The following is a 22734-nucleotide window of genomic DNA, read 5'->3' as shown; positions in this document are numbered from 1 at the left end:
ATAAATTATGAAATAGAGATGTAAGCACTAATTGCTATAACTAGCAATATTTTATATGTCTTTTCCCCTTTAGCTTGCTGATGTTGCTTGGCTGGACCCTTTAGACTGATAGGACAGTTGTCCTTAACTATAATCCAAGTGATGGATGTACGATGGCTCTGGTCAAACTATGTCAACTAATGAGAGAACATTCACTATAAAAGAGGGATTTTAATATTGCCAACAACTGTTGTTTACTCTTCATCACAGTGGTTTTGTATATTGTTGCCACATTCTACTACACACCCTCATGCCCAAGTTATTTAATTCAAATGTAAAATGGTCTGGCTGCATCGCTTAGAAAACTCGGAGATATTTTAAACAGAAAGGTGGGGGGGGGGGGGGTCAGAAGCCAGGGGGAGTACTAAATAGGAGAATTGACTTCAATCAGTTAATTTATTACAAACAATGGAGTATTATTCCAAACTAAAGTCTAAGCAAAATGAAAAAAATCCACCTGGTTTTAAACCGTAAGTCAAATAGAAAAGAACAGCCTGAGTGGAGACATTTATTTTCAAGCCTTTTTAAAATTATCTAAATGAAGCACGCCTGTTCATTCAAATAATACTTCAAACTTCTGTTTATTATTTATCTTGTATATAAGACCTTAAGACAATAAGATATGGGAGCAGAATTAGGCCATTTGGCCTATCGAGTCTGCTCCACTATTCAATAATGGCTGACCCATTTCCCGTCTCAGCCCCAATCTCTTGCCTTCTCCCTGTAACCCTTTATGCCCTGATTAATCAAGACGCCTGATGAAACAGTCATATAATGACAAAATGTATAAGACAAATACTGTAGACATCAAACAAAACAATTAACTGTTCATGGACCTTCAGAGACTGAACGATCTGCAGCAGAATATTTGTACAAATACCTACTTGTAGATCTAAAAACAATTATTAAAGAGATATGTGGTACAATTAATATTGTTGTATATTTAAACAGACATAAATTGTATTTAGTGTGAATTTCAAAACACAATTTGAAAAAGAGAGATAGTTAAAGAATATCAGAACTGAAGTAATAAATACAGTAAGCGATGGCAGTCTGAGTACGGGAGGGAAATGATTGCTGGGCAGATCTTGTAGATGTTTCAGCCTGCAGCTAAGAAAAGCTTCATCTACCTGATCCCAAGATGCACAGCTGACTGAAGATGACCCTAGAGAAAATGAAGATTGTTTTTCTATTTTTTTTTTAAAAGCATAGTTTTGGAATGAAATGCTACAAACTGGGGCCAGTCTGGTTCTCATACATGAAAGCTGAGATTTATCATATCAACATGCAGAAATCCTAGTTACAATATAAATCATATTTGCACAGGAATGTCATCACAAAACAGTTTCAGCTGATTGTCCTGGGAAACATATTACTTTAATTATTTTCTTCCCCAAATAAAAATCAACAAATGTTATCAATATCGTGTATCGCAGCACCTTTGATTTTTATGGCAAATTTCCCTACCCAGTTATGAATTATCTGACCAGATTCAATATGCAGACATTCATCATTCAAAGCTAGGACAAGCCTCAGTCTCTTGAATCATGCGTTTGAAACAGAGATGTATGCCCTGTTCTTTCAGTAGGAAACCAATTGACCTTGTGCAAAATCATTGGATCAAAGTTTAAAATAAAAAATTCAGCCTTTACGGTACCTTTGAGAAGCAAAAATAAAATTTAAATGGCATACTTAGATATCACTATTATTTCCTATTGCTACAATTAGTCTAGATTCTGTTTTAAATGTGAAATCTTGTTCTTCCCCTCTAGTATCAAGGAGTCGATTGTTTTTAAATACAGAAAAACAATGAAATCAAGTTCTATGGAAAATAACAGCAACTCTACCAAGTCCATTATCTTCACAAAGAAATGTCGGGTTAGACTTCTAATAAATATATAAGTAAATACATCTTAAGCATCAATGGAAAAACAAAGTCACCATTTCTGATCAATGCTCTTGCATCATGGCTGGGGATCAAAAACAAACCGTGTCTGAGGTACAGCGATAGGGACAAGGGAATAGGGGACAATCAAGATCTGTGATTGAGTGGAAGGTGGGAGAAATTAAATGAGAAAAAAGATGAGGCAACGAGGAAAGATCTAAAGCAGGAATATTGAAGACGGCATTAATAAACTATAATAGTACATTCATGATCTGAGATCACTAAGTTTGGAAGGTAAATTGTGCCTCGTTGGGTGTTTTATCTGAAGTTCACATTCACCATTATTAGTCTTTGAACCTGACAGGAGCTTTGGCATTTCTGTTTTTGCAGTTAAATGCAGCAGTCTTGTAGCGATTTGCTTCTTCTTCCCCTCCCCAGTCTACTCCAGCAGAACCGGAAAAAAAATTGAACTGACATGAACTTCATTAATGAATTAGTTCTATTATATTTACTGCAAGTCAAATATAGGGACAGAATTAATTATTTGAATTTCCCAGTGAGGTTTCCATCCCTGCCATCAGACCAAAACTATGTTGAACAAAGTCACAAATGACATCCTGTACAATACAATACAATACCTTGAATGCAACCTGGCCGTAGGTTGACCATACTTCTCAAGTTGTAGGGTGATATACATCTTACCTGCTTCAATTATCATCTATCCAAACTTCACCAAAGAATCCCCCTCACTGGCTTCTCCCTCTGCACTTGTATCATTTTTTCTGATGTTCCTGTGGCTCTATCTGTGGTCTGGTCTCCTCCTAATTTTTTTCTTATCTAACTGTTGATCCTTAGCCCCACCAGCTGAAAGCATGGCATCAGTTATCACATGAACCATAATGCCACCCGATTTTAACTCAGCACCGTTTCCCCGACTCTGATATTGCAAACTCATTCCCAATCATACAGTATGGAATGGATGGGAATGCATTGAAAAACATGATAATCACCTTTGGCTCACATCACAGAATCAGTTCACTAGTCATAGCTTAGAAGTTCTCTTCTGTTCCTATCAAAAGTCCGAAACTGAACCAAACATTTCAAGATCTTCCCGTCACATTTACCCCAAGATTCGTTTTGAGCCTCGTTTCTGTTCCAACGTGAAATGAGGCCCAAAATCTTCTACTACTGCAACTCTGAACATGTTGCTTTCATTGCTGCCATTGAGACTAGACTAATTCAACAAGACCGAATATCATAATTATATTATAGCACTGCTGCCTCTTTTCATTTGGCTCTCTGTGAACTTAATGTCATCCAAAATTAGTCTTACTTTACCTCAGATCATATATAATTCAACATCTCCTTTTGCCTGCTGACCTGTGTTGTCTGAGCATTAATTAAACTTTGAATTCACACTTCTGTTTTCAATTCCATCCCAGGTTTTGCCCCTATTTCAATTATCTTCTCTGGTAAAACTACCCTCTGAAATAGCCCTGCTCTTCCAATGGTTCCATTTCTGCCAGTCGTTCCTTAGGCTGCAACAGCCTCAACTGTGGAATACCTTCCTAGTTCTCTCTACTTTTCAAGGCATCCTTAGAAACCTGATTAAGGCTATATTTTCTAACCTTACATCTTATGCAGCTCAAAATCACTGTTTTCTTTGATGATGTTTCTGTGAATTATCTTGGATACAATTTTTTGATTTTCCTTCCTGTTCCATTGTGCTTGAGAATTTACTCCACCAGCTTGAAAGCATCACAGTTGCTGAACACCAGAGATTCTCTTGATCTGATGCCCAACAGCAACAGATGTTGGAAAAGGGGGATTTCCATCAAAATCCCTTTGTTTTTGTAGGAGCTTCCTTTGAGGTCAGTGGTGAGCACTATCGCTTTACTGCTGACTACAAAAACTTCAGAACAATGTTGAACCAATCTACTTGAAAGATGAGTTACTGATATCTTGACCATATACTGACTCATGTCTTGGTGATTCAAGTTGCTTGCCTTTTTAATTCTCCATCCAAATGTGACTCTTATGCTCTCAGCCTTCTGCACAGTTCTAATAAAATCTCAATGGAGATTTGAAGAGTTACATTCAGCATTAACTCAGCCCAAGAATTTCAGCTAATTCTGCACATGAATACCTCTTCAGCTTCCTTATTTCTCCCTCCATTTTGCACAATATGATCATCCGTTTTATTTAGCCTCTCCTGCCTCCTATCCTATCACATTCCCTTTCATTCTTTCTTTTCTTCTCTCACAGCATCTTTAAATTTGTTTTGCTTCAAATATCTCCAGTCTGATGTACAGTCATCAATCTGAAACCTTAACTGTGCTTCTCATTCCAAAAATGCTGTCTTGTCTTGAGTATTTCCAGCAGTTTCAGTTTATTTTCAGCAGCTGCGATGTCTTGTTTTGTTATCCTTTGAGCATTGGAACTACTGTTGTCTGCATGATGTTCCAGTTTGTACTCTTTTCCCTCCCCCCCCCACCTTCTTATTCTGGCTTCTTCCCCCTTCCCATCTGTCCTGAAGAAGGGTGTCGGACTGAAATGCTGACTGCTTATTCCCCTCCACAGATGCTGGAGCAATTTGTATGTGCTGCTCTGGATTTCCAGCAACTGCAGAGCCTCATTTGTTCATGTTCAAATACTTTTCATATTTAACAATATAAAACGTGTTTGCTTTTGATTGGCCTACCTGGAATATTCTTCCATAGATAGGAACTGTGCATGAATGCTTTGTTTTCAAAAGTGCAAAATTCTTGCTACCTAGCTTCCATTCACAGTACAAAATAGTTGTCTTCAAATCAAAACAGGACTGCACAAGGCTGCACTCGGAGGACGATTATCCCATTGGAGCAGGAACAAATTTCTATCACTTTATTTATTTATTCACAGAGTGCGGATGTTGAATTATGATCCATCCCCGATTGTCCCTGAATTGAGAGGAAAGTGTGAATATAGCATCACGTATGTGGAAGAATAGCATATTTCCATCCTTGAAGAGTATTAGTGAATTTATTTGGTCCAGGGGATGGGAACCAGAGTATCAGGTATGAAAGTAGAGCAATGGAGAGGAACGTAGATGTCAGGGCCAGTAAAACCAGGCAGGAGCAAAGTTAAAGATATGATGGGATGGATAGTTTGAAGTGTGTGTATTTTAATGCTAGGAGCATTATGGGTCATGGATCAGTACATCAAGCTATGATGTTATGGCTATTATAGAGACTTGGTTAAAAGAGAGACAGGAATGGGTGCTTAATGTCCCAGGATTATGATCCTTTAGAAAAGATAGAGAGAGAAGTGAAAGGGGTGGGGGAGTTGCACTACTAATCAGGGACAATATCACGGCTGTACTCAGAGGGGACATAATGGAGGACTCGTCCACTGAGTCAAGAAAGGGAAGGGAGCGATCGGTCTGATGGAATTGTACTGCAGACCGTGCCATAGTCACCGGGACATTGAGGATCAATGAAGATGAAGCAAGCAGATGAAAGAAAGGTGTAAATGAGGTCGTGGGAGTCTTCAGCTTCACTAATATACACTGGAGCCTTATTAGTGCAAGAGGTTTGGATGGGGCAGAATTTGTTAGGTGCATCCAGAGGGTTTTTAAAATCAATATGTGCTGGGTAAGGAGCCTGGCTGGGTGACTGAACTTTCAGTGGGAGCATAATTAGGGAACAGTGACCACAGTCCTTATGTATTAAGATAGCCATAGATAAGGATAAGCATGGACCTTGTGGGAGAGTATTAAATTGGAGCAGGACAAATTATGAGAGCGTTAGGCAGGAGCTAGGGAGAGTTAATTGGGAACAGTTATTTTTGGGCATGAGGAGGGTGTTTAAAGACTAGCTGCACAGAGTACAGGACAGGTATGTCCCAGTCAGAAGGAAAGACAAGGATGGCAAGGTAAGAGAACTTTGGATGTTGAGAGAGATGATGAATTTAGTCAAGAAGGAAATGGAAAAGTATAGTGCAGATAAAGTGAAAGTTTTCATGTTTTATAACATTGAATCACCGTGGATTTAATTTGGCTTCTTTTGACACTGATCAACAGAAAAAGACTCTTTTGTGACAAAATGAAAACAGATCTTTACAAAATGATCTGAATTAATTACAAATATAAAACACAAAATAATTGATTGCATAAGGATTCACCCTTTCAAGTCAGTATTTAGTAGATGCACCTTTGGTATTAATTACAGCCTTGAGTCTGTGTGGATCGGTCTCTATCAGCTTTGCACATCTGGACACTGCAATTTTTTTCCCATTCGTCTTTACAAAACTACTCAAGCTCTGTCAGATTGCATAGGGATTGTGAGTGAACAGCTCTTTTCAAGTTCAGCCACAAATTCTCAATTGGATTGAGGTCTGGACTCTGACTTGGCCACTCTGGGACATTAACTTTGTTGTTTTTAAGCCATTCGTGTGTAGATTTGGCTTTATGCTTGGGATCATTGTCTTGTTGGAAAACAAATCTTTTCCTAAATCACAGTTCTCTTGTTGACTGCATCAGGTTTTCCTCCAGGATTTCCCTGTATTTTGCTGCATTCATTTTACACTCTACCTTCACAAGCCTTCCAGGACCTGGTGCAGTGAAGCATCCCCACAGCCTGATGCAGCCACCACCATGCTTCACGATAGGGATGGTGTGTTTTTGATTATGTACAGTGTATGGCTTACGCCAAACATAGCATTCAGTCTGATGGCCAACATTTTGGTTTCATCAGACCATAGAACCTTCTTCCAGTTGACTTCAGAGTCTCCCATGTGCCTTCTGGCAAATTCAGGCTGAGATTTCATGTGAGTCTTTTTCAACAGTGGCTTCCTCTTTGCTACTCTCCCATAACTGGTGATGCACCCAGGCAACAGTCGTTGTATCCCATCTCAGTTGTACCTGTACCTCCTCCAGAGCTGTCATAGGCCTATTGAAGGCCTCCGTCACTAGTCCCCTCCTTGCATAGTCACTCAGTTTTTTGAGGACGGCCTGCTCTAGGCAGATTTACAGCTGTGCCATATTCTTCCCATTTCTTGATGATTGACTTAACTCTACTCCAAGGGATATTCAGTGACTTGGAAATTTTCTTGTATGCATCTCCTGACTTGTGCTTTTCAATAACCTTTTTACAGAGCTGCTCAGAGTGTTCTTTTGTCTTCATGGTGTAGTTTTTGCCAGGATACTGACTCACCAGCAGTTGGACCTTCCAGATACAGGTGGAATTTTACTACAATCAATTGAAACACCTTGACTGCACAGGGTGATCTCTATTTAACTAATTATGTGACATCTAAAACCAATTGGCTGCACCAGTGACAATTTGGTGTGTCATATTACGGGGGGGGATGAATACTTATGCAATCAATTATCTGGTGTTTTATATTTGTAATTAATTTCGATCACTTTGCTGAGATCTGTTTTTACTTTGAAAAACATCCTTTTCTGTTGATTAATGTCAAAAAAGCCAAATTAAATCTACTGTGATTCAATGTTGTAAAACAATAAAACAGAAAAACTTTCAAGGTGGGTGAATACACTTCGTAGGCACTGTAGAAGCTAGAATCAAACAGCGCCCTTGAGGTTTATAAAGAAGCCAGAAAAAGACTCAAGAAGTGAAGCTGGAAAGCCAGAGGGGCTGTGGAAAGACCTTGGCCAGTAGGATTAATGAGAATCCCAATGCATTCTATACATATTGTACATCAAGAGTAAGAGGACAGCTCGGGAGAGGGTGCGACCACTCAAGGATAAAGGGTGGAACATTTGCTTGGATGTGGAGGATGAGGGTCTTTAATGAATACGTTACATCAGTACCAAGGAGATGGATATGGAGGATAGGGAGATCAGTGTGGAGAGTATTAATAGCTAAGGTATTTTGATGTAAAGGAGGAGGTAGTGTTGGGTCTCTTAAAGAGCATTCAGGTGGATAAGTCCCCAGGGCTGACAGGATATACCCCATGTTGTTAAGACTGGCAAGAGAAGAGATTGTCTGGTCCTTGACCAATATCTTTCTGTCCTTTCTAGCCATAGGTGAGTCCTGGAGGTCTGGCAAGTAGCTAATTTTGTTCTATCATTCAAGAAAGAAAACTGGGATAATCTTGAAAACTATAGAATGGTGAGTCTCTCATAATGGTAAGAAAGCTACTGGAGAGAATTATTAGAGACAGGATTTATGAGCATCGGGAAAACCATGGCTTTGTCTTACTAACAATGGAGTTTTTGGATGAGATGATGTGGGTGATTGATGAAGGTAGAGCTGTGGACTTTCATAAGGAGCTTGACAAGATCCCTCATGGGAGGCTTATCGATAAGATTGAGATGCATGGGATCACGGATGAATTGGCCATTTGGATTCAGAACTGGCTTGCCCATCGAAGACAGACTGTGATGGTCAAGGGGATCACCCAGCATGGTGATTATGGCATCCTTGCCTTTATTAAAATGACCCTGGACAGATAGTAATGAGGGATGATGAAATGGCAGATGAACTTAGTAAGTATTTTGTGTCAGTCTTCACTGTGCAGAATGCTAACAGTATACTAGAAATGTGAGAGTCTCAGGTGACAGAAGTGAATGTAGTTGGTATTACTAAGGAGAAGGTGCTTGAGAAGCTGAAAGGTCTGAAGGTAGACAAGTCATCTGCACCTGATGGACTGCACTTCAGTGTTCTAAAAGTGGCAGCTGAAGAGATTGTGGAGTCATTAGTAACGATCTTTCAAGAATCAATAGATTCTGGCATGGTTCCAAGTGACTGGAAAATTGTAAATGTCACTCCACTCTTCAAGAAGGGAGGGAGGCAGAAGAAAGGAAACTATAGGCCAGTTAGTCTGACCTCAGTGGCTGGGAAGATGTTGGAGTCGATTGTTTAGGATATGGTTTTGGGGTACCTGGAGGCACATGATAAAATAGGCCAAAATTAGAATGGGTTACTTCAGGGAAATTTTTCCCTAATAAATCTTTTGGAATTCTTTAAAGAAATTACAAGCAGGAAAGGCAAAGGAAAATCGGTGGATGTTGTACACTTGGGATTTTCAGGAGGCCTTTGACAAGATGATGCACACGAGGCTGCTAAACAAAATAAGAGCCGAGGGTATTACAGAAAAGATTCTTGCATAGTTAAAGCATAGCCTAGCATAGTAGGAGAACAAAAGCATAGACTATTTTCTAAACAGGGAGAAAATTAAAAAATCTGATGTGCAAAGGGATTTGGGAGTCCTCGTGCAGCATTCCCTAAAGGTTAATTTGCAGGTTGAATCAGTGGTGTGGAAGGTGAATGCAATGTTAGCATTTATTTCAAGAGGACTAGAATATAAAAACAAGGATGTAATGCTGAGGCTGTATAAGGCCCTGGTGAGGCCTCACTTGGAGCATTGCTAGTAGTTCTGGGCCCCTTATCTAAGAAAGGATGTGTTGACATTGGAGAGGGTTCAGAGGAGGTTCAGAAGAATGATTCTGGAAATGCAAGGTTCATCATAGAAGCAGCAATTGAAGGCTCTGGGCCTGTACTCACTGGAATTCAGGTGATTGGGGGGTATCTCTGTGAAACCAATCGAATGTTGAAAGGCCTTGATAGAGTAGATATGAAGAGGATGTTTCCTTTGGTGGAGAAGTCTAGGACCAGAGGACACAGCCTCAAAATAGAGAGACATCCATTTAGAACAGAGATGAGGAGGAATTTCTTTAGACAGAGGGTGTTGAATCTGTGAAATTTGTTGCCACGGGTAGCTGTGGAGGCCAGGTCACTGGGTGCATTTAAGGCGGAGATTGATAGGTTCTTGATTAGTCAGGGTGTGAAAGGTTATGGGGAGAAGATAGGACAATAGGATTAAGAGGGAAATAGATCAGCCATGGTGAAGTGGTAGAGCAGATTCAATGGACCAAATTGCCTAATTCTGCTCCTATGTCTTATGGATTCATTATCCAGAACTCTGGATCATTAACAAAACTGCAATGTTACTATATCCAGTTTGATAATGGGATACCTCTGCATGTGACTCAGTAGCGCACAGAAGTTACTGGGCACGTGGTGCTCATTTTTGGTTTGACATGGTTTGTGTAAAATATTGTTCCATGTTTGAGGCTCATGAATGCTGCAGGACTCAACATACTGAAGCTCATTTTGAATGGAAGACCAAAGGCTGCTTTGTCCTTTATTAAAGATCTGTAGGGACGGCACAGCTGTGCAGTGCTATCAACAACTCAGGTTCAATTCCCTCACCATCTATAAGGGGTTTGTACATTCTCCCCCGACCATGTGAGCTTCCTCTGGGTGCACCGGTTTCCAACCACATTTCAAAAGGTGTATGTTAGTGTGTTAAATGGTCACATGGGTGCAATTGGGCAGCGTGGGCGCATTGGGCCAGAGGGTTCTATTACCCTGTTGTAGTTCTAAATGATTAGGTTAGGTTAAGATTCAATTAGATTAGATTGATAAAGGACCCAAGCCTAACTGGACCATTGCCACCTCTCCCTCTACCTTCCTTCTAAACTCTCAGTTCGGATCCAGCATTCAGCTCAAAATGTCAACCATCATTTTTCCTCCACTAATTCTGCATGACCCACTGAGTTAGGGTCATAAAAACAGGCCCTTCAGTCCATCTAGCTTGTGCTGAACCATTTATCTGCCTAGTCCCATAGACCTCCTTACCCATCTCATCCATGTTCCTATCCAAATGGATCCCCCATACACCACTCATTCCACACTCTCACCACTCTCTGAGTGAAGAAAGATCCCCCTCATATTCCAATTAAACATTTCATCTTTCACACTAACCCATGACCTCTAGTTGTAGTCCCATCCTACCTCAATGGAAAAAGCCTGCTTACACTTACCCTATCTATACCACTCAATTTTGTGTACCTCTGCAAAATCTCCCCTCAACCTTCTATGTTCCAGGGAATAAAGTCTAAACCTATTCAGTCTTTCCCCTTAACTCTGGTCCTCAATTCCCAGCAACATCCTTGTACATTTTCTCTGTACTCTTTCAATCTTATTTACATCTTTCCTGTAGGCAGGCGACCAAACCTGCACACAATACTCCAAATTAGGCCTCACCTACATCTTTTACAATTTCAACATAACATCCCAACCCCTGTACTCAATACATTGATTTATGAAGGCCAATATGCCAAAAGCTTTTCCTACAACCCTACTAACTATGACACAACTTTCAAGGAACTATGCATCTGTATTCCCAAATTCCTCTGCCATACCGCTCACGGTGTAAGACCTACCCTGGTTGGTCCTCCCAAAGGTCAACACCTCACACCTGCCTGCATTAAATTTCATCTGTTGTTTTACAGCCCATTTTTCCAGCTAGTCCGGATCCCACTGCAATTTTAGATAGTCTTACTCGCTATCCACTACACCCCTCACTCTTGGTGCCATTCACAAATTTGCTGATCCAGTTAACCACATTATCATCCGCATTGTTAACATGGATGACAAACAGCAACAGACTCAGCACTGATCCCTGTGGCACATCACTAATCACAGGCCTCTACTCAGAGAGGCAACCACCTACTACCACTCTCTGGCTTCTCCCGCAAAGCCAATGTCTAACCCAGTTTACCACCTCACCTTGAATGCCAAGCAACTGAATCTACTTGACTAATCTCCATGCAGGATCTTGTCAAAGACCTTGTTAAAGTCTCTATAAGACTGGATAGACATGACATACTGCACACAAAACTGTCTTGATTATCCTTAGGGAGAAGCGCTGCTGTTGTTTCGGGCCGAGACCCTTCGTCAGGACTAACCGAAAGGAAAGATAGTAAGAGATTTGAAAGTAGTGGGGGGAGAGGGAAGTGTGAAATGATAGGAGAAGACCGGAGGGGGTGGGATGAAGCTAAGAGCTGGAAAGGTGATTGGCGAAAGTGATACAGAGCTGGAGAAGGGAAAGGATCATGGGACGGGAGGCCTCAGGAGAAAGAAAGGGGGACGGAGCACCAGAGGGAGATGGAGAACAGGCAAACAACTAAATATGTCAGGGATGGGGTAAGAAGGGGAGGAGGGGCATTAACGGAAGTTAGAGAAGTCAATGTTCATTCCATCAGGTTGGACGCTACCCAGCCGGTATATAAGGTGTTGTTCCTCCAACCTGAGTTTGGATTCATTTTGACAATAGAGGAGGCCATGGATAGACATATCAGAATGGGAATGGGACGTGGAATTAAAATGTGTGGCCACTGGGAGATCCTGCTTTTTCTGGTGGACCGAGCGTAGGTGTTCAGCGAAACAGTCTCCCAGTCTGCGTCGGGTCTCACCAATATATAAAAGGCCACACTAGGACCACCGGACGCAGTATACCACACCAGCCGACTCACAGGTGAAGTGTCGCCTCACCTGGAAGGACTGTCTGGGGCCCTGAATGGTGGTGAGGGGGGAAGTGTAAGGGCAGGTGTAGCACTTGCCTTTTATTCTAACAGGAACATACAAACTCTACACTCTCAAAATTTCACTTATGAAGGCCTCGAATTTACCAAGTACACATTTGCCAGAAAACAACCTATCCCAATCAACACCACCAGATCCTTTATGAAACCTACAAAATTGGCCTTTCTCCAATTTGGAACCTTAACCTGTGGACCAGACCTATCTCTCTCTCCATAATTACATTGAAACTAATGGCATTATGATCACTAGATGCAATACTCTACACAAACTTCTGTCACCTGCTCTCATTTCCTAATAGAACTACTATCGCTTTCTTTCTAGTTGGGACTTCTATGTATTGATTAAGACAACTTTCCCGAACATATTTGATAAACTCTTCCCCATCCAACCCTTTTACGATATGGTAGACCAGTCAATACCTGGAAAAATTACATACTATCACAACCTTATATTTCTTACAACAGTCTGACATCTCTGCACAAATCTGCTCTTCTAAATCCCACAGACTGTTGGCAGTCTATAATTTCTTATTCCTCAATTCTACCACAAAGCATCTCTAGTCAAGCTCTCCAGTCTGTTCTGGGGACTGCCGTGACATTTTCCCTGACCGGTAATGTTACCCTGCTCCCTTTACTTCCTGCTCTGTCACATCTAAACAACAGAACCACAAAACATTGAGTTGCAGCTCCTGCCTCTCCTGCAACCAAGTCTCACTAATGCCCCCACAAGCAACACTAGAAAACCTTCCTGCTAGGATATTAGTCCCCTTCCAATTCAGGTGCAAACTGTACAGGTCTCACCTTCCCTGAAAGAGAGCCCAATGATGCAAAAATCTGAAGCCCTCCCTGCTGCACCAACTCACTAGCATGCGGCACGGGTAGCAATCCTGAGATCACAATCCTGGAGATCCTTTCCTTTAACTTAGCACCTAACTCCCAGAATTCAATTTGCAGGACCTCATCACCCATCCTACCCATGTCATTGGTACCGACATGGACCACAACTTCTGACTGTTCACCCTCCCATTTAAGAATGCTGTTGACTTGATCAGAGATATCCCTGACCCTGGTATCTGGAAGGAAACAAACCATCTGGGAATCTCATTCTCTTCCACAAAACCTCCTTCTGTTCCTCTAACCGATAAATCCCCTATCACTATGGCTCACCTCTTCCCTTCTGAGCCACAGATCCAGAGGCAGTGCCAGAGATCTGCTCACTGTGGCTTCTCCCTTGTAGATCATCTCTGCCCCAAAAGTACCCAAAGCAGTATTCTTATTCCCTTTCCTTCTCCTGACAGTCACACAGATACTTGCCTCTTGCAACTTAGGGGTGACTACCTCCCTGTAGCTCCTATCATCGCCTCAGCAGTTTGATTTTTGAACCATTGCTAACGATTATTCGCCAACTTTTTTCCCTCATTCATTTTTCCTTCCCCACCCACCCTCACTAATCTCATGCAGGGCTTTGATGTGAAATGTTGACAATTCTTTTCCTCCCACAGATGTTGCTCAACCTGCCAAGTTCCTCCAGTAGATTGTCTGTTACTCCGGATTCCAGCTATAGTCACTTGTGTCTCCAACCTCGTCAATCTCCTTCACCTCATCACCTTGTCAATCTTCAGGCATTCTTTTCAAGTCTCATCTCAAAGATCTCAACTCTTTTCCTATGACAGTGTTTTGATCACAAATACTTGCCCTTAAGTGATCTGCAGGACATTTTAAACCAGTCATTTTAATTTTGGTCTGTTGGCATCTCTTCACTTGACCTCTTGAATAATTTACTAGGACCAGTGCACAAGGCCTTAAGCAGAGGAATAATAGTCTGAGAGGGGAATTGAGATATTCAGGGAGGAGAGCAGTTTTTCTATTTTGATGCGGCTGTAGGAATGCATTTTAACTTACACATTATGTTTATTCCTTTATTAAACTGGAAAGGAAAAGTTAAACATTTTGGAACTGTCTTATGTGGAAAAACTGAGTAGCTATAAGTTGTGAAAACAGAGCAGAAATTAGTATTTCAATTTAGTGGCAATGAAACATTTTCAATAACTGAAACAAAAAAAATCAATTTCCTTTTGTCTTTCAGATTACCACTGAAATGAAGCTGAAGTTAGCTGTCCACATGCACAAACTCTACCCTTCGGGTAGATTTTCCTTTCATTTAGTTTGGAATTATCATTAGCTTTCACATTAAGGATAACTTTTTAGTTGGCTGAACTTAAAACATTTAGTTTAAAGTAGAAGATGTAATAGTTCAGTGTCTTGGGTCTAGTTTTCAGAGTTCTGGTCTCGATCAAAACAATCTTTCCAATTTTTGGCTCACCACTACAGCAGGAAAGTGTGGAGTTCATTGATAAAACAGCTTGAACATGCCACGCATCAGAGGCATTTGAACTTATTCTTGAAAATGCATAAATATTCATGTGAAATGAAGCTGTCAATTACAAATCAGAGAGTCCAGTCAGATTTCCCTTTACGAAGCTGGTGATAACTAAAATGCAAAAAAGATCTTTGCTGATCTGAAACAGTTAAATCCAAGGAATCTAACTTTTAAGCAAAGCGTTTGTTCTATAATTAACTTCTTACAAAGGCTGGTATTATTTCTCCAGCTGAGATTTAGCTGTCTTTAAAGAGCTACAGATCTGCAGTTGCATAGCCTCAGGTGACTTTGAGTTCTGTTGCAGAAAAGGAAAACATGATCCATAAGTCATGCAAAGTCACGGTTTACATGAGGTGCTTAGAGATTTACTTGATATTACGTTATTTAAATAAACAGCAGCTGATCTTAAGGTTGGATTGTTTTAGTACTGTCAGTCAAATAAAAGTCTATTCAGTCTCAAGGTACAAGAGAACTTTATTTTTAATCTCATTACACAAACTGAAATAAACTCATTCCAAATAATCACCAAAAAGAGCTTTTCTGAGTGAGGTCTTGAAATACAGTATCTTGGTCCCTCTAGCAGGTTACTAATGTGCAACTAGACACCCATAAGATCCAAATTGTAGAAATGTTCACCCAGAAAGATGGAATGTTTTTAGCAATCTAGTTTATGAAGGTCTGTAGGTTGTCCACAACATCCCAAATGTAGGATTTCACACACACACCAAAAGCAGGACGGGAACTCAAATAGAACTTCACAATTACAAAGAGTCATCAGAATTTAGTATAACAATGCTGAGATTATAAACATGTTGAACAAAGGCTATAGAAATGAAATCAATAGATACGATTCTGTGAAATGCACACATTAGTGGAGAACAGACAAAACTTAATACACTGCATTGATTTACGGTTCATCTAAACTTTGAGGAAAGATCCCTTTTCCAGCCCAGCAGCATGCCAATGACAAGAACACAGTTTCCAACACATTGTTATAAAGATAAAAAAAATCTAGATCATAATTTAAATATTGCTTTTTGTTCCCAGTAATATCAGTGCTAAGCTACCATAACATTTAGGGAAATAATGCAGAAAAAAGAACCATGCCTTAGAAAGGATATATACACTTCCACGTGCAAACCTTCTGTGCAAAGAGAATTTTTTTAAAAATTTGATCTCTGCATATGGAATAATTAAATCACAGGTGTAAATATATTGCTTAATTCTAACATAATTATGAACATCTGATTTAAAAATTCAGTTTTACATTCTTTTAAATCAGTCATTTATTCTTCTTACAGAGATGAAGGTAAAGAAATAGTCTTGTATTTCTTATGAATGACAATTTTATAAAGAATCATGTAAAGATTTGTTCCTCCTAAAAAATAGACATTTTGTATTTCTGCATCAGACTTATATCCTCTGGTGATTTACTAATGATATGTCAAATTCCTTGTATTCTACAAAAATAGCAGTAAGCATTTCAAAATACTCTGCTTTCCTAGAGACTTTTAAGTTACATTCAAATTTATTAATGGATGCCATTATATACAGTGACAGGATTGTATGATTCCATTGATTAAAAACTGTCATTGCACCAATGATGGCTGTTCTTTCTTTTCGATGAAAGTCTCAAGATCTCCGCACGTGGTAGTGAGTTCCTGTGCCTTGAATCCACTATTAGTACCTTGTTTGATACTCATGATGCCATCGATTAAAATCTATGTAAAACAGTACTATGCTTCCAGATGCCATCCCAGTGATGATAACCCTAAATTTAAAGACACACCATTAATTACACAGAAATAAAGATAATATTTGAGGTAACAATGCAAGACATCTACTTGTTCAAAAGTGCTAGACATTTGGTGAATAATAGCATCTATGTCTTTTTCCTCATTTTGTTTTCAAGCAGGACAGTACAGCGCATTGCACGTAATGACAGCTGTTTTAATAACATTTTAAAGTTAACACAATGAAGCTCTTAGATTTGCCTGTTATATGTTAATAGAGATTTAGAGAGCCTACTTGGACAAAATACCTAAAATAGCAATTGATTGGTGCTGTGGATTTGATGCTAATTTCCTTGTGGTATTTTAGTGTAAATGCATCTCTGGGCCACAGAACATACATCATTTCCATGCTGTATGGATTCTAAACTGACTTTGAACCAGTTCTTTATGGCAATGAAACTACTGTAAGAAACTTCTCCTAAAGTAGAAGTAAACTGTTATCTCAAAAGATTTTAAAGGAAACATTATATCATCTTGATTAAGTAATGTTGCGCATCTGCAGACAGGAATGAGGCACCCTGTTTACCAGTGTTGGTTAGAACATAGTTCTCTGCATATAACCATGCCTTGCTGGTAAGTTTAATATCAACCATACTTGTTTTAAATCAAATGTTTTTCCTTCAGGATTAACAATTCATGTTCTGATATGCTTCAAAATAATCTTACAGCTACATTAAACAAAGATATTTAAAAATAAAATTTTCAAACTTAGTTATTAATTTTTATGACCGAAGATTCGTAAAGAAAATAATCTTGGAACACAAGAAACTGCAGATGCTGGAGCAAAAAAAACCAAACTGCTGTATGAACTGTATGCTGAATGAAGGTCGAGAGGCATCTGTGGAGGGGTTGGTGGGGTGAGAGAAGAATTGTTGGTATTTCAGATTGAGAACATTGTTTAGCCCAAGTTGGTGCATGAAAAGTGCAGAATCATTTCACAAAATGACTGTAGACCACTTAGTGAAAATACAAAATTACAATCGCTTAAAGCATTCATATCTTGCACTTTCAATCTGAAACAGTACATTCAGCAATAACTTGCATTAGACTGCTTTCAAAGCAATTATCTGGAATGGTTTCTCTTATAACACTTGTATTCCTGCCTCTGCCTCAAGAATCTTTTCTTGGTTTCCTCTTCCTTCTCATCTACAAAGGATGTTTTTCTACTATATCAATGCTGCCAACGCCCATCTCCACTCATTGCCGAGCTAATGCAATTATAAACATCATATGAGTTTCAATCACATACCAAAAATCTTCTTCTAAACTTTCTCCTCCAGAACACAGCTAAATTCAACTTTTTGTTACCTTTGGGCTTTTCAGGTTTCCTTCTCCTACTCTTCAAGAATCTTTCTAAAATCTGCTGCCAATGACCTAATTAGCAGAATTCCTTAGATTTGTCAATCCTGTAGTTGCTAACTAACATGGGTATATGGTAAAGTAAAGCACTAGTTTGAAAATACTTCATCCTCTCCTTCTATCTGTAATTTCCTCTTACTCTGTAATATTCCAATATCATGGACTCTCCATCAACTTCTGGTGCATCCTAATTTAATTGTACTGCCACAGTAACCAAAGCTTTGTGTAAACAAAATCCTCAGTTTCTCCCTCAACATTTATTGTTTTGCTTTTTATACTGAGAATGCTCCTTAAACCTATCTCTCTCTCTCTGTTGCAATTAAAATCTTATTTTGAAAATGGGTATTTAATTGCAGCATGTATTAATAACATTTTATTTTAATCTTCTCTCTCCTTTACTCTCTCCCCCTTAAATGACAGAGTAAATTTTCAGTAACTGTTCAGGAAAATTGTCTTTGGCAACTGAAAATGAAGAGACTGTAAGGATGGTGGAGTTTTGCTTGCTTCCCACAACCACGCAGGTATATTCACATGGAAATGAATAATACTATAAATATATCCTGAAAAGAAGTTACCATAAAAATCAAATTGATTTTGTCAGTTTAGCTTGTAACTATCTGGAATTTTAATATTATAAGCTTGGCATGGGATTTGATTCTAAACTTTACATAGTGATTTTAATAAAACTACACGATTGCCACTTTCCAGCTCCATATAACAGGTAGTGCTTAATCAAAAACACAAGAGATTCTGCAGATGCTGGAAATCCAGAGCAACACACACAAAATGCTGAAGGAACTCAGCAGGTCAGGGAGCATCTATGGAAGTGAAGGAACAGTTGACGTTTTGGGCCAAGACCCTTCTTCAGGTCTGGAAAGGAAAGGGGCAGATGTCAAAATAAAAAGGTGGAGCGAGGGGAAGAAGGACTTGCTAGAAGGTGAAAGATGAAGCCAGGTGGATGGGAAAAGTAAAGGGCTAGAGAAGGAGGAATCAGATAGGAGAGTGGATCATGGCATAAAGGGAAGGAGTGGCACGAGGGGAAGGTGATAGGCAGGTGAGAAGAGGTGAGAGGCCAAAGTGGGAAATAGAAAAAGAGGGAAGGCAGAGGGAACAAAAAATACTGTAAGGAGAAATTGATATTCATTCCATCAGGTTCAAGTTCAACCCATTAAGTGTGAAATGGTTCATTTCAGTAGGTCAAATTTGAAGACAGAATATAATATTAATGGTAAGACTCCTGGCAGTGTGAATGATCAGCAAGATCTTGGGGTCTGTGTCCGCAGGACACTCAAAGGTGCTATGCAGGTTGACAGTGTTGTTAAGAAGGCGTATGGTGTCAACAACCATGGGATTGAGTTCAAGAGCCGTGAGGTAATGTTACAGCTATATAAGACCTTGGTTAGACCCCACTTGGAGTACTGTGTTCAGTTTTGGTCACCTCATTACAGGAAGGATGTGGATGCTATAAAGAGGGTGCAGAGGAGTTTTACAAGGATGTTGCCGGGATTGGGGAGCATGCCTTACGAGTTTAGGTTGAGTGAACTTGGCCTACTAGGGTAATTCTATGGTCGGTACAACATTGTGAGCCGAAGGGCCTGTAACGTGCTGTAGATTTTCTATGTTTCTAGGTTGGATGCTACCCAGATGGAATATGAGGTTGCTCCTCCACCCTGATAGTGGCCTCATTGTGGGAGAAGAGGAAGCTATGGACTCACAAGACACAGAAATGGGCATAGGAATTAAAATGTTTGGCCACCGGGAAATTCCGCTCTGGCAGATGGAACAGTGGTGCTCGACAAAACGGTCCCCAATTATGTTGAGTGGCATTAATGTAGAGGAGGCTGAACTGGGAGCACAATAGACGTCTCACCTGAAAAGTTTGGAGCCCTGATTGGAGGTAAGGGGGGAGGTGAATGAATAGAGGTAGCATTTCTGTCACTTGTAAGAATATGTGGCACGTGAGAGATTAATGAGGAGGGCTGAATGGACAAAGGAATCATGAGGGAACAGTCCTGCAGAAAGTGGGGTGAGGGGTGTGATATGTTTGGTGCGAGCATCCCGTTGAAGATGGCAGAAATTGCAGAGAATGATACATTGGATGCACTGCTCATGGGGTGGTAGGTGAGGAAAAGAGGAAATCTATCCCTCTTTTAAGGTGGTGGGAAAATGGGGTGAGCTTGGCTGTCCAGGAAATGGAGGAGCTGTGGGCAAGAGCATCATCAAAGGTGGAAGAAAGGGAATATCCTGGAAAGGAAAACCTCATCCTGTGAAGAGATGCAGCAGAGATGAGGGAGCTGAGAAAAGAAAGTAGTATTTTTGCAGGAGACAGGGTGGGAAGAGGCATAGTCAACATAGCTGTGGGAATTGGTGGGTTTATAAAAGATATTGGTAGACAGTTTGCCTCTACAGATGGAGACAGAGATATCGAGAGTGCTTAATCAAGTAGTTTCTTTATAATTTCTTACCTCTGATCATGGGACAAAGCCATGGACCTAATACCAGCATCACAGCCTGGGTAGGTCATCAGCTGTTTGAGGTCCCAGACCTGCCACACAGCCACTACTCCGCTGTCTCCCCCAGTGATGAGGTATTGCCCATCACGACTCAGTAGCATAGCCTGGAGAAGAACAGCACATATTACAACATAGCTCTCAGCTCATATCCACTTAGTCAACTGCTACCTTTGGCTGCATCTCAACAGCTGGTATTTTTAAACAAGCCTATATATTAACAGTATCACCCAGGGCTTTCTCCAAGGACATAATGTTCTCACTTCTAGCACTAAACTGACAGCTTTACTTTTCCTAGTATGTCAGTTTGTCACAACTGTAAATCATTAAGCACACTGTCCATATCTTACAGCTTATACTTACTTTTAGAAAACATGTCATTTTAGATTCTACTGGCCAACAAATCAAAGACATGTACATTAACAGTGGGTGAGTTTCTTCAGTCAATGGCTGAATTATTTGACAAATGACATTGTTATCCAAGTTATGTTCATGATACTGCAGTGAAATTACATAGCTGAAAGATGCATTTGTTAATGGGTGACACAATTCCCACTTCAATATTGTTTAGAAGATGTAGGAAGTCTAGTGATTATGCTTGTTTAAGACATACATAAACAAGCAGAATCTATTTGCCACTAACCACAGCTTTTGTAGATCAAGAGCCTCTGTTGGCTTTCTGAAAATCATGGGCAGAATTTCAGTAACTTTTGAGGAGACCAGAGAAAGCATTTTGCTTTCACAACACTACCAAATTCTTTGCTAAATATCATACAAATTTTGAAAAATCAGAAGAAAGCTGAGCTAACATGTTTATTTAATCATCAAACTATGTTTCAATTCAAATTCACATCAAATTTGTAAAAGGATCTAGTGTTTTCCTGGCATAAATGACAAATGATCTCTTCTCAGGCTTCTAGCTGGGTACAGGTATTGATTATAACCAATGTTTCAATGACAAACTCTGCATTCAGCATCATCCCTGATGAAGATGGCAGGGTTTGTCATCAAAACGTCAGTTATAATCGATACCTGTACCCGGCTGGAAGCCCAAGAAGAGTTTTTGTTACATCAGATTTCTTCCTGTAATTCTGAGCATCAGCATTGTCAGGATATAGTTATGATATAAAAATGCACATAGGCAGGTGCTGAAGAAAATGATTATAGGCATAAAAATTCAAAAATAATTCAAAGGGCACTGTTCATTGCTGCCAAACTTACAGCTACTGTCATTAGACATATAACAGTGTGTTACAGTGACATCATAATAACTGAGAAAATTTAAATATTTACTTGTAATTCCTTGGAGTAATGAGGGAAATACAAACCACCCGCATCTATGGATTTTCAGTCCAAAATAAGGAAGAAATCCACCTCTATATGAGAGTCTTGTGTTAAATATGATTTCTATTCCTGCTATTTTCAAGTCACATTCCAGTTGATATGAACTGCTAAAAACAATTTGTAAGCCAAGTATTTCAAAATCTTGACAACTGCTCAGATACTGTATACGTTTTGATCAGATCACTGAATTTTGGCGAGGATACTGAATCCAAAATATTATACAAAAGGAATAAATCAAGTAAGATCAGAACAATTGCAACGATGGCCCCTGTTGTTTTTTCGAGATTTACCATCTGGGAGTTTCAGCTAGATTGTATCATTATTTTTTCCCAGCACAACTAGTCCAAACCTGGAGAAACCAGGAAAAACAGTAAGGAACTTTAATCCCAGATTACACTGTGTACAAACTTTTCATGGTCAATTGTTTTAGTTTAAAAACACCATATAAGATGGATCTAAGCACAAAACTGGTTTCCTACCAATGTCTACCGTAATTACCTACCCTTATACATCTGACATTTCATAGAAAGAACATTTTCTCCAAAATAACAATTTTTACCTACTACAGGAAAATACAATTTCATTTTCACCTAATTTCAAAACAAAATGAATATTCCTCTTCCTATTATGTGCATAGCTTCTTGACAAGAAATAGTAATTTTACTTTTGATGTAAATAGTGAGCTTTACCCACAATGCAAAAGAAAATGAGCAACAGAAGCAGCTTAGGATGCCTCAAGACCATTAAAGAAGCAATTTCAATGTAGATACAGCAGCATTTCTCTAGTAGATTCTGAATTCAATAATATGCACGGAAAGAAAATTCTTAAAATGTACTTTATGAAAACAACACGCCTTAAAGCAGCTCTTTCCGTAGAAATGAATTGACTGCACAAGCTAGGGCAGTGTTATGCCACCATAAACTAAATAAAAAACAGCTGCAAAACAGAACATTTGGCCAAAAATTATAATGTTTCCTCATTTTATTGGCTGTTTACCTTTTGATTGTCACAGGAAGAGGTTTAAAGCTAC

General features: G+C 39.6%; 1 protein-coding gene across 2 annotated transcripts in view; it reads right to left on the bottom strand.

Moving 5' to 3' along the window:
• Positions 1-15153: 15153 nt before the first annotated feature.
• The window catches only part of lrba (LPS-responsive vesicle trafficking, beach and anchor containing), an 807866-nt gene continuing 800285 nt past the window's right edge, over positions 15154-22734 (bottom strand). For both annotated transcript variants that reach the window (XM_073042906.1, XM_073042907.1), the window contains exons 55-56: positions 20315-20466; positions 15154-16468 (exon numbers count right to left, since the gene is read on the bottom strand). In XM_073042906.1, coding sequence (XP_072899007.1) covers positions 16378-16468; positions 20315-20466 — 243 coding nt within the window. In that variant the 3' untranslated portion in view covers positions 15154-16377. The remainder of the gene's footprint in view (positions 16469-20314; positions 20467-22734) is intronic.

Source organism: Hemitrygon akajei, chromosome 4, assembly GCF_048418815.1.
Source record: "Hemitrygon akajei chromosome 4, sHemAka1.3, whole genome shotgun sequence".
NCBI lineage: Eukaryota > Metazoa > Chordata > Chondrichthyes > Myliobatiformes > Dasyatidae > Hemitrygon > Hemitrygon akajei.
Note: the sequence above shows the minus strand (reverse complement) of the source record. Positions and strands in the feature narration are given on the sequence as shown.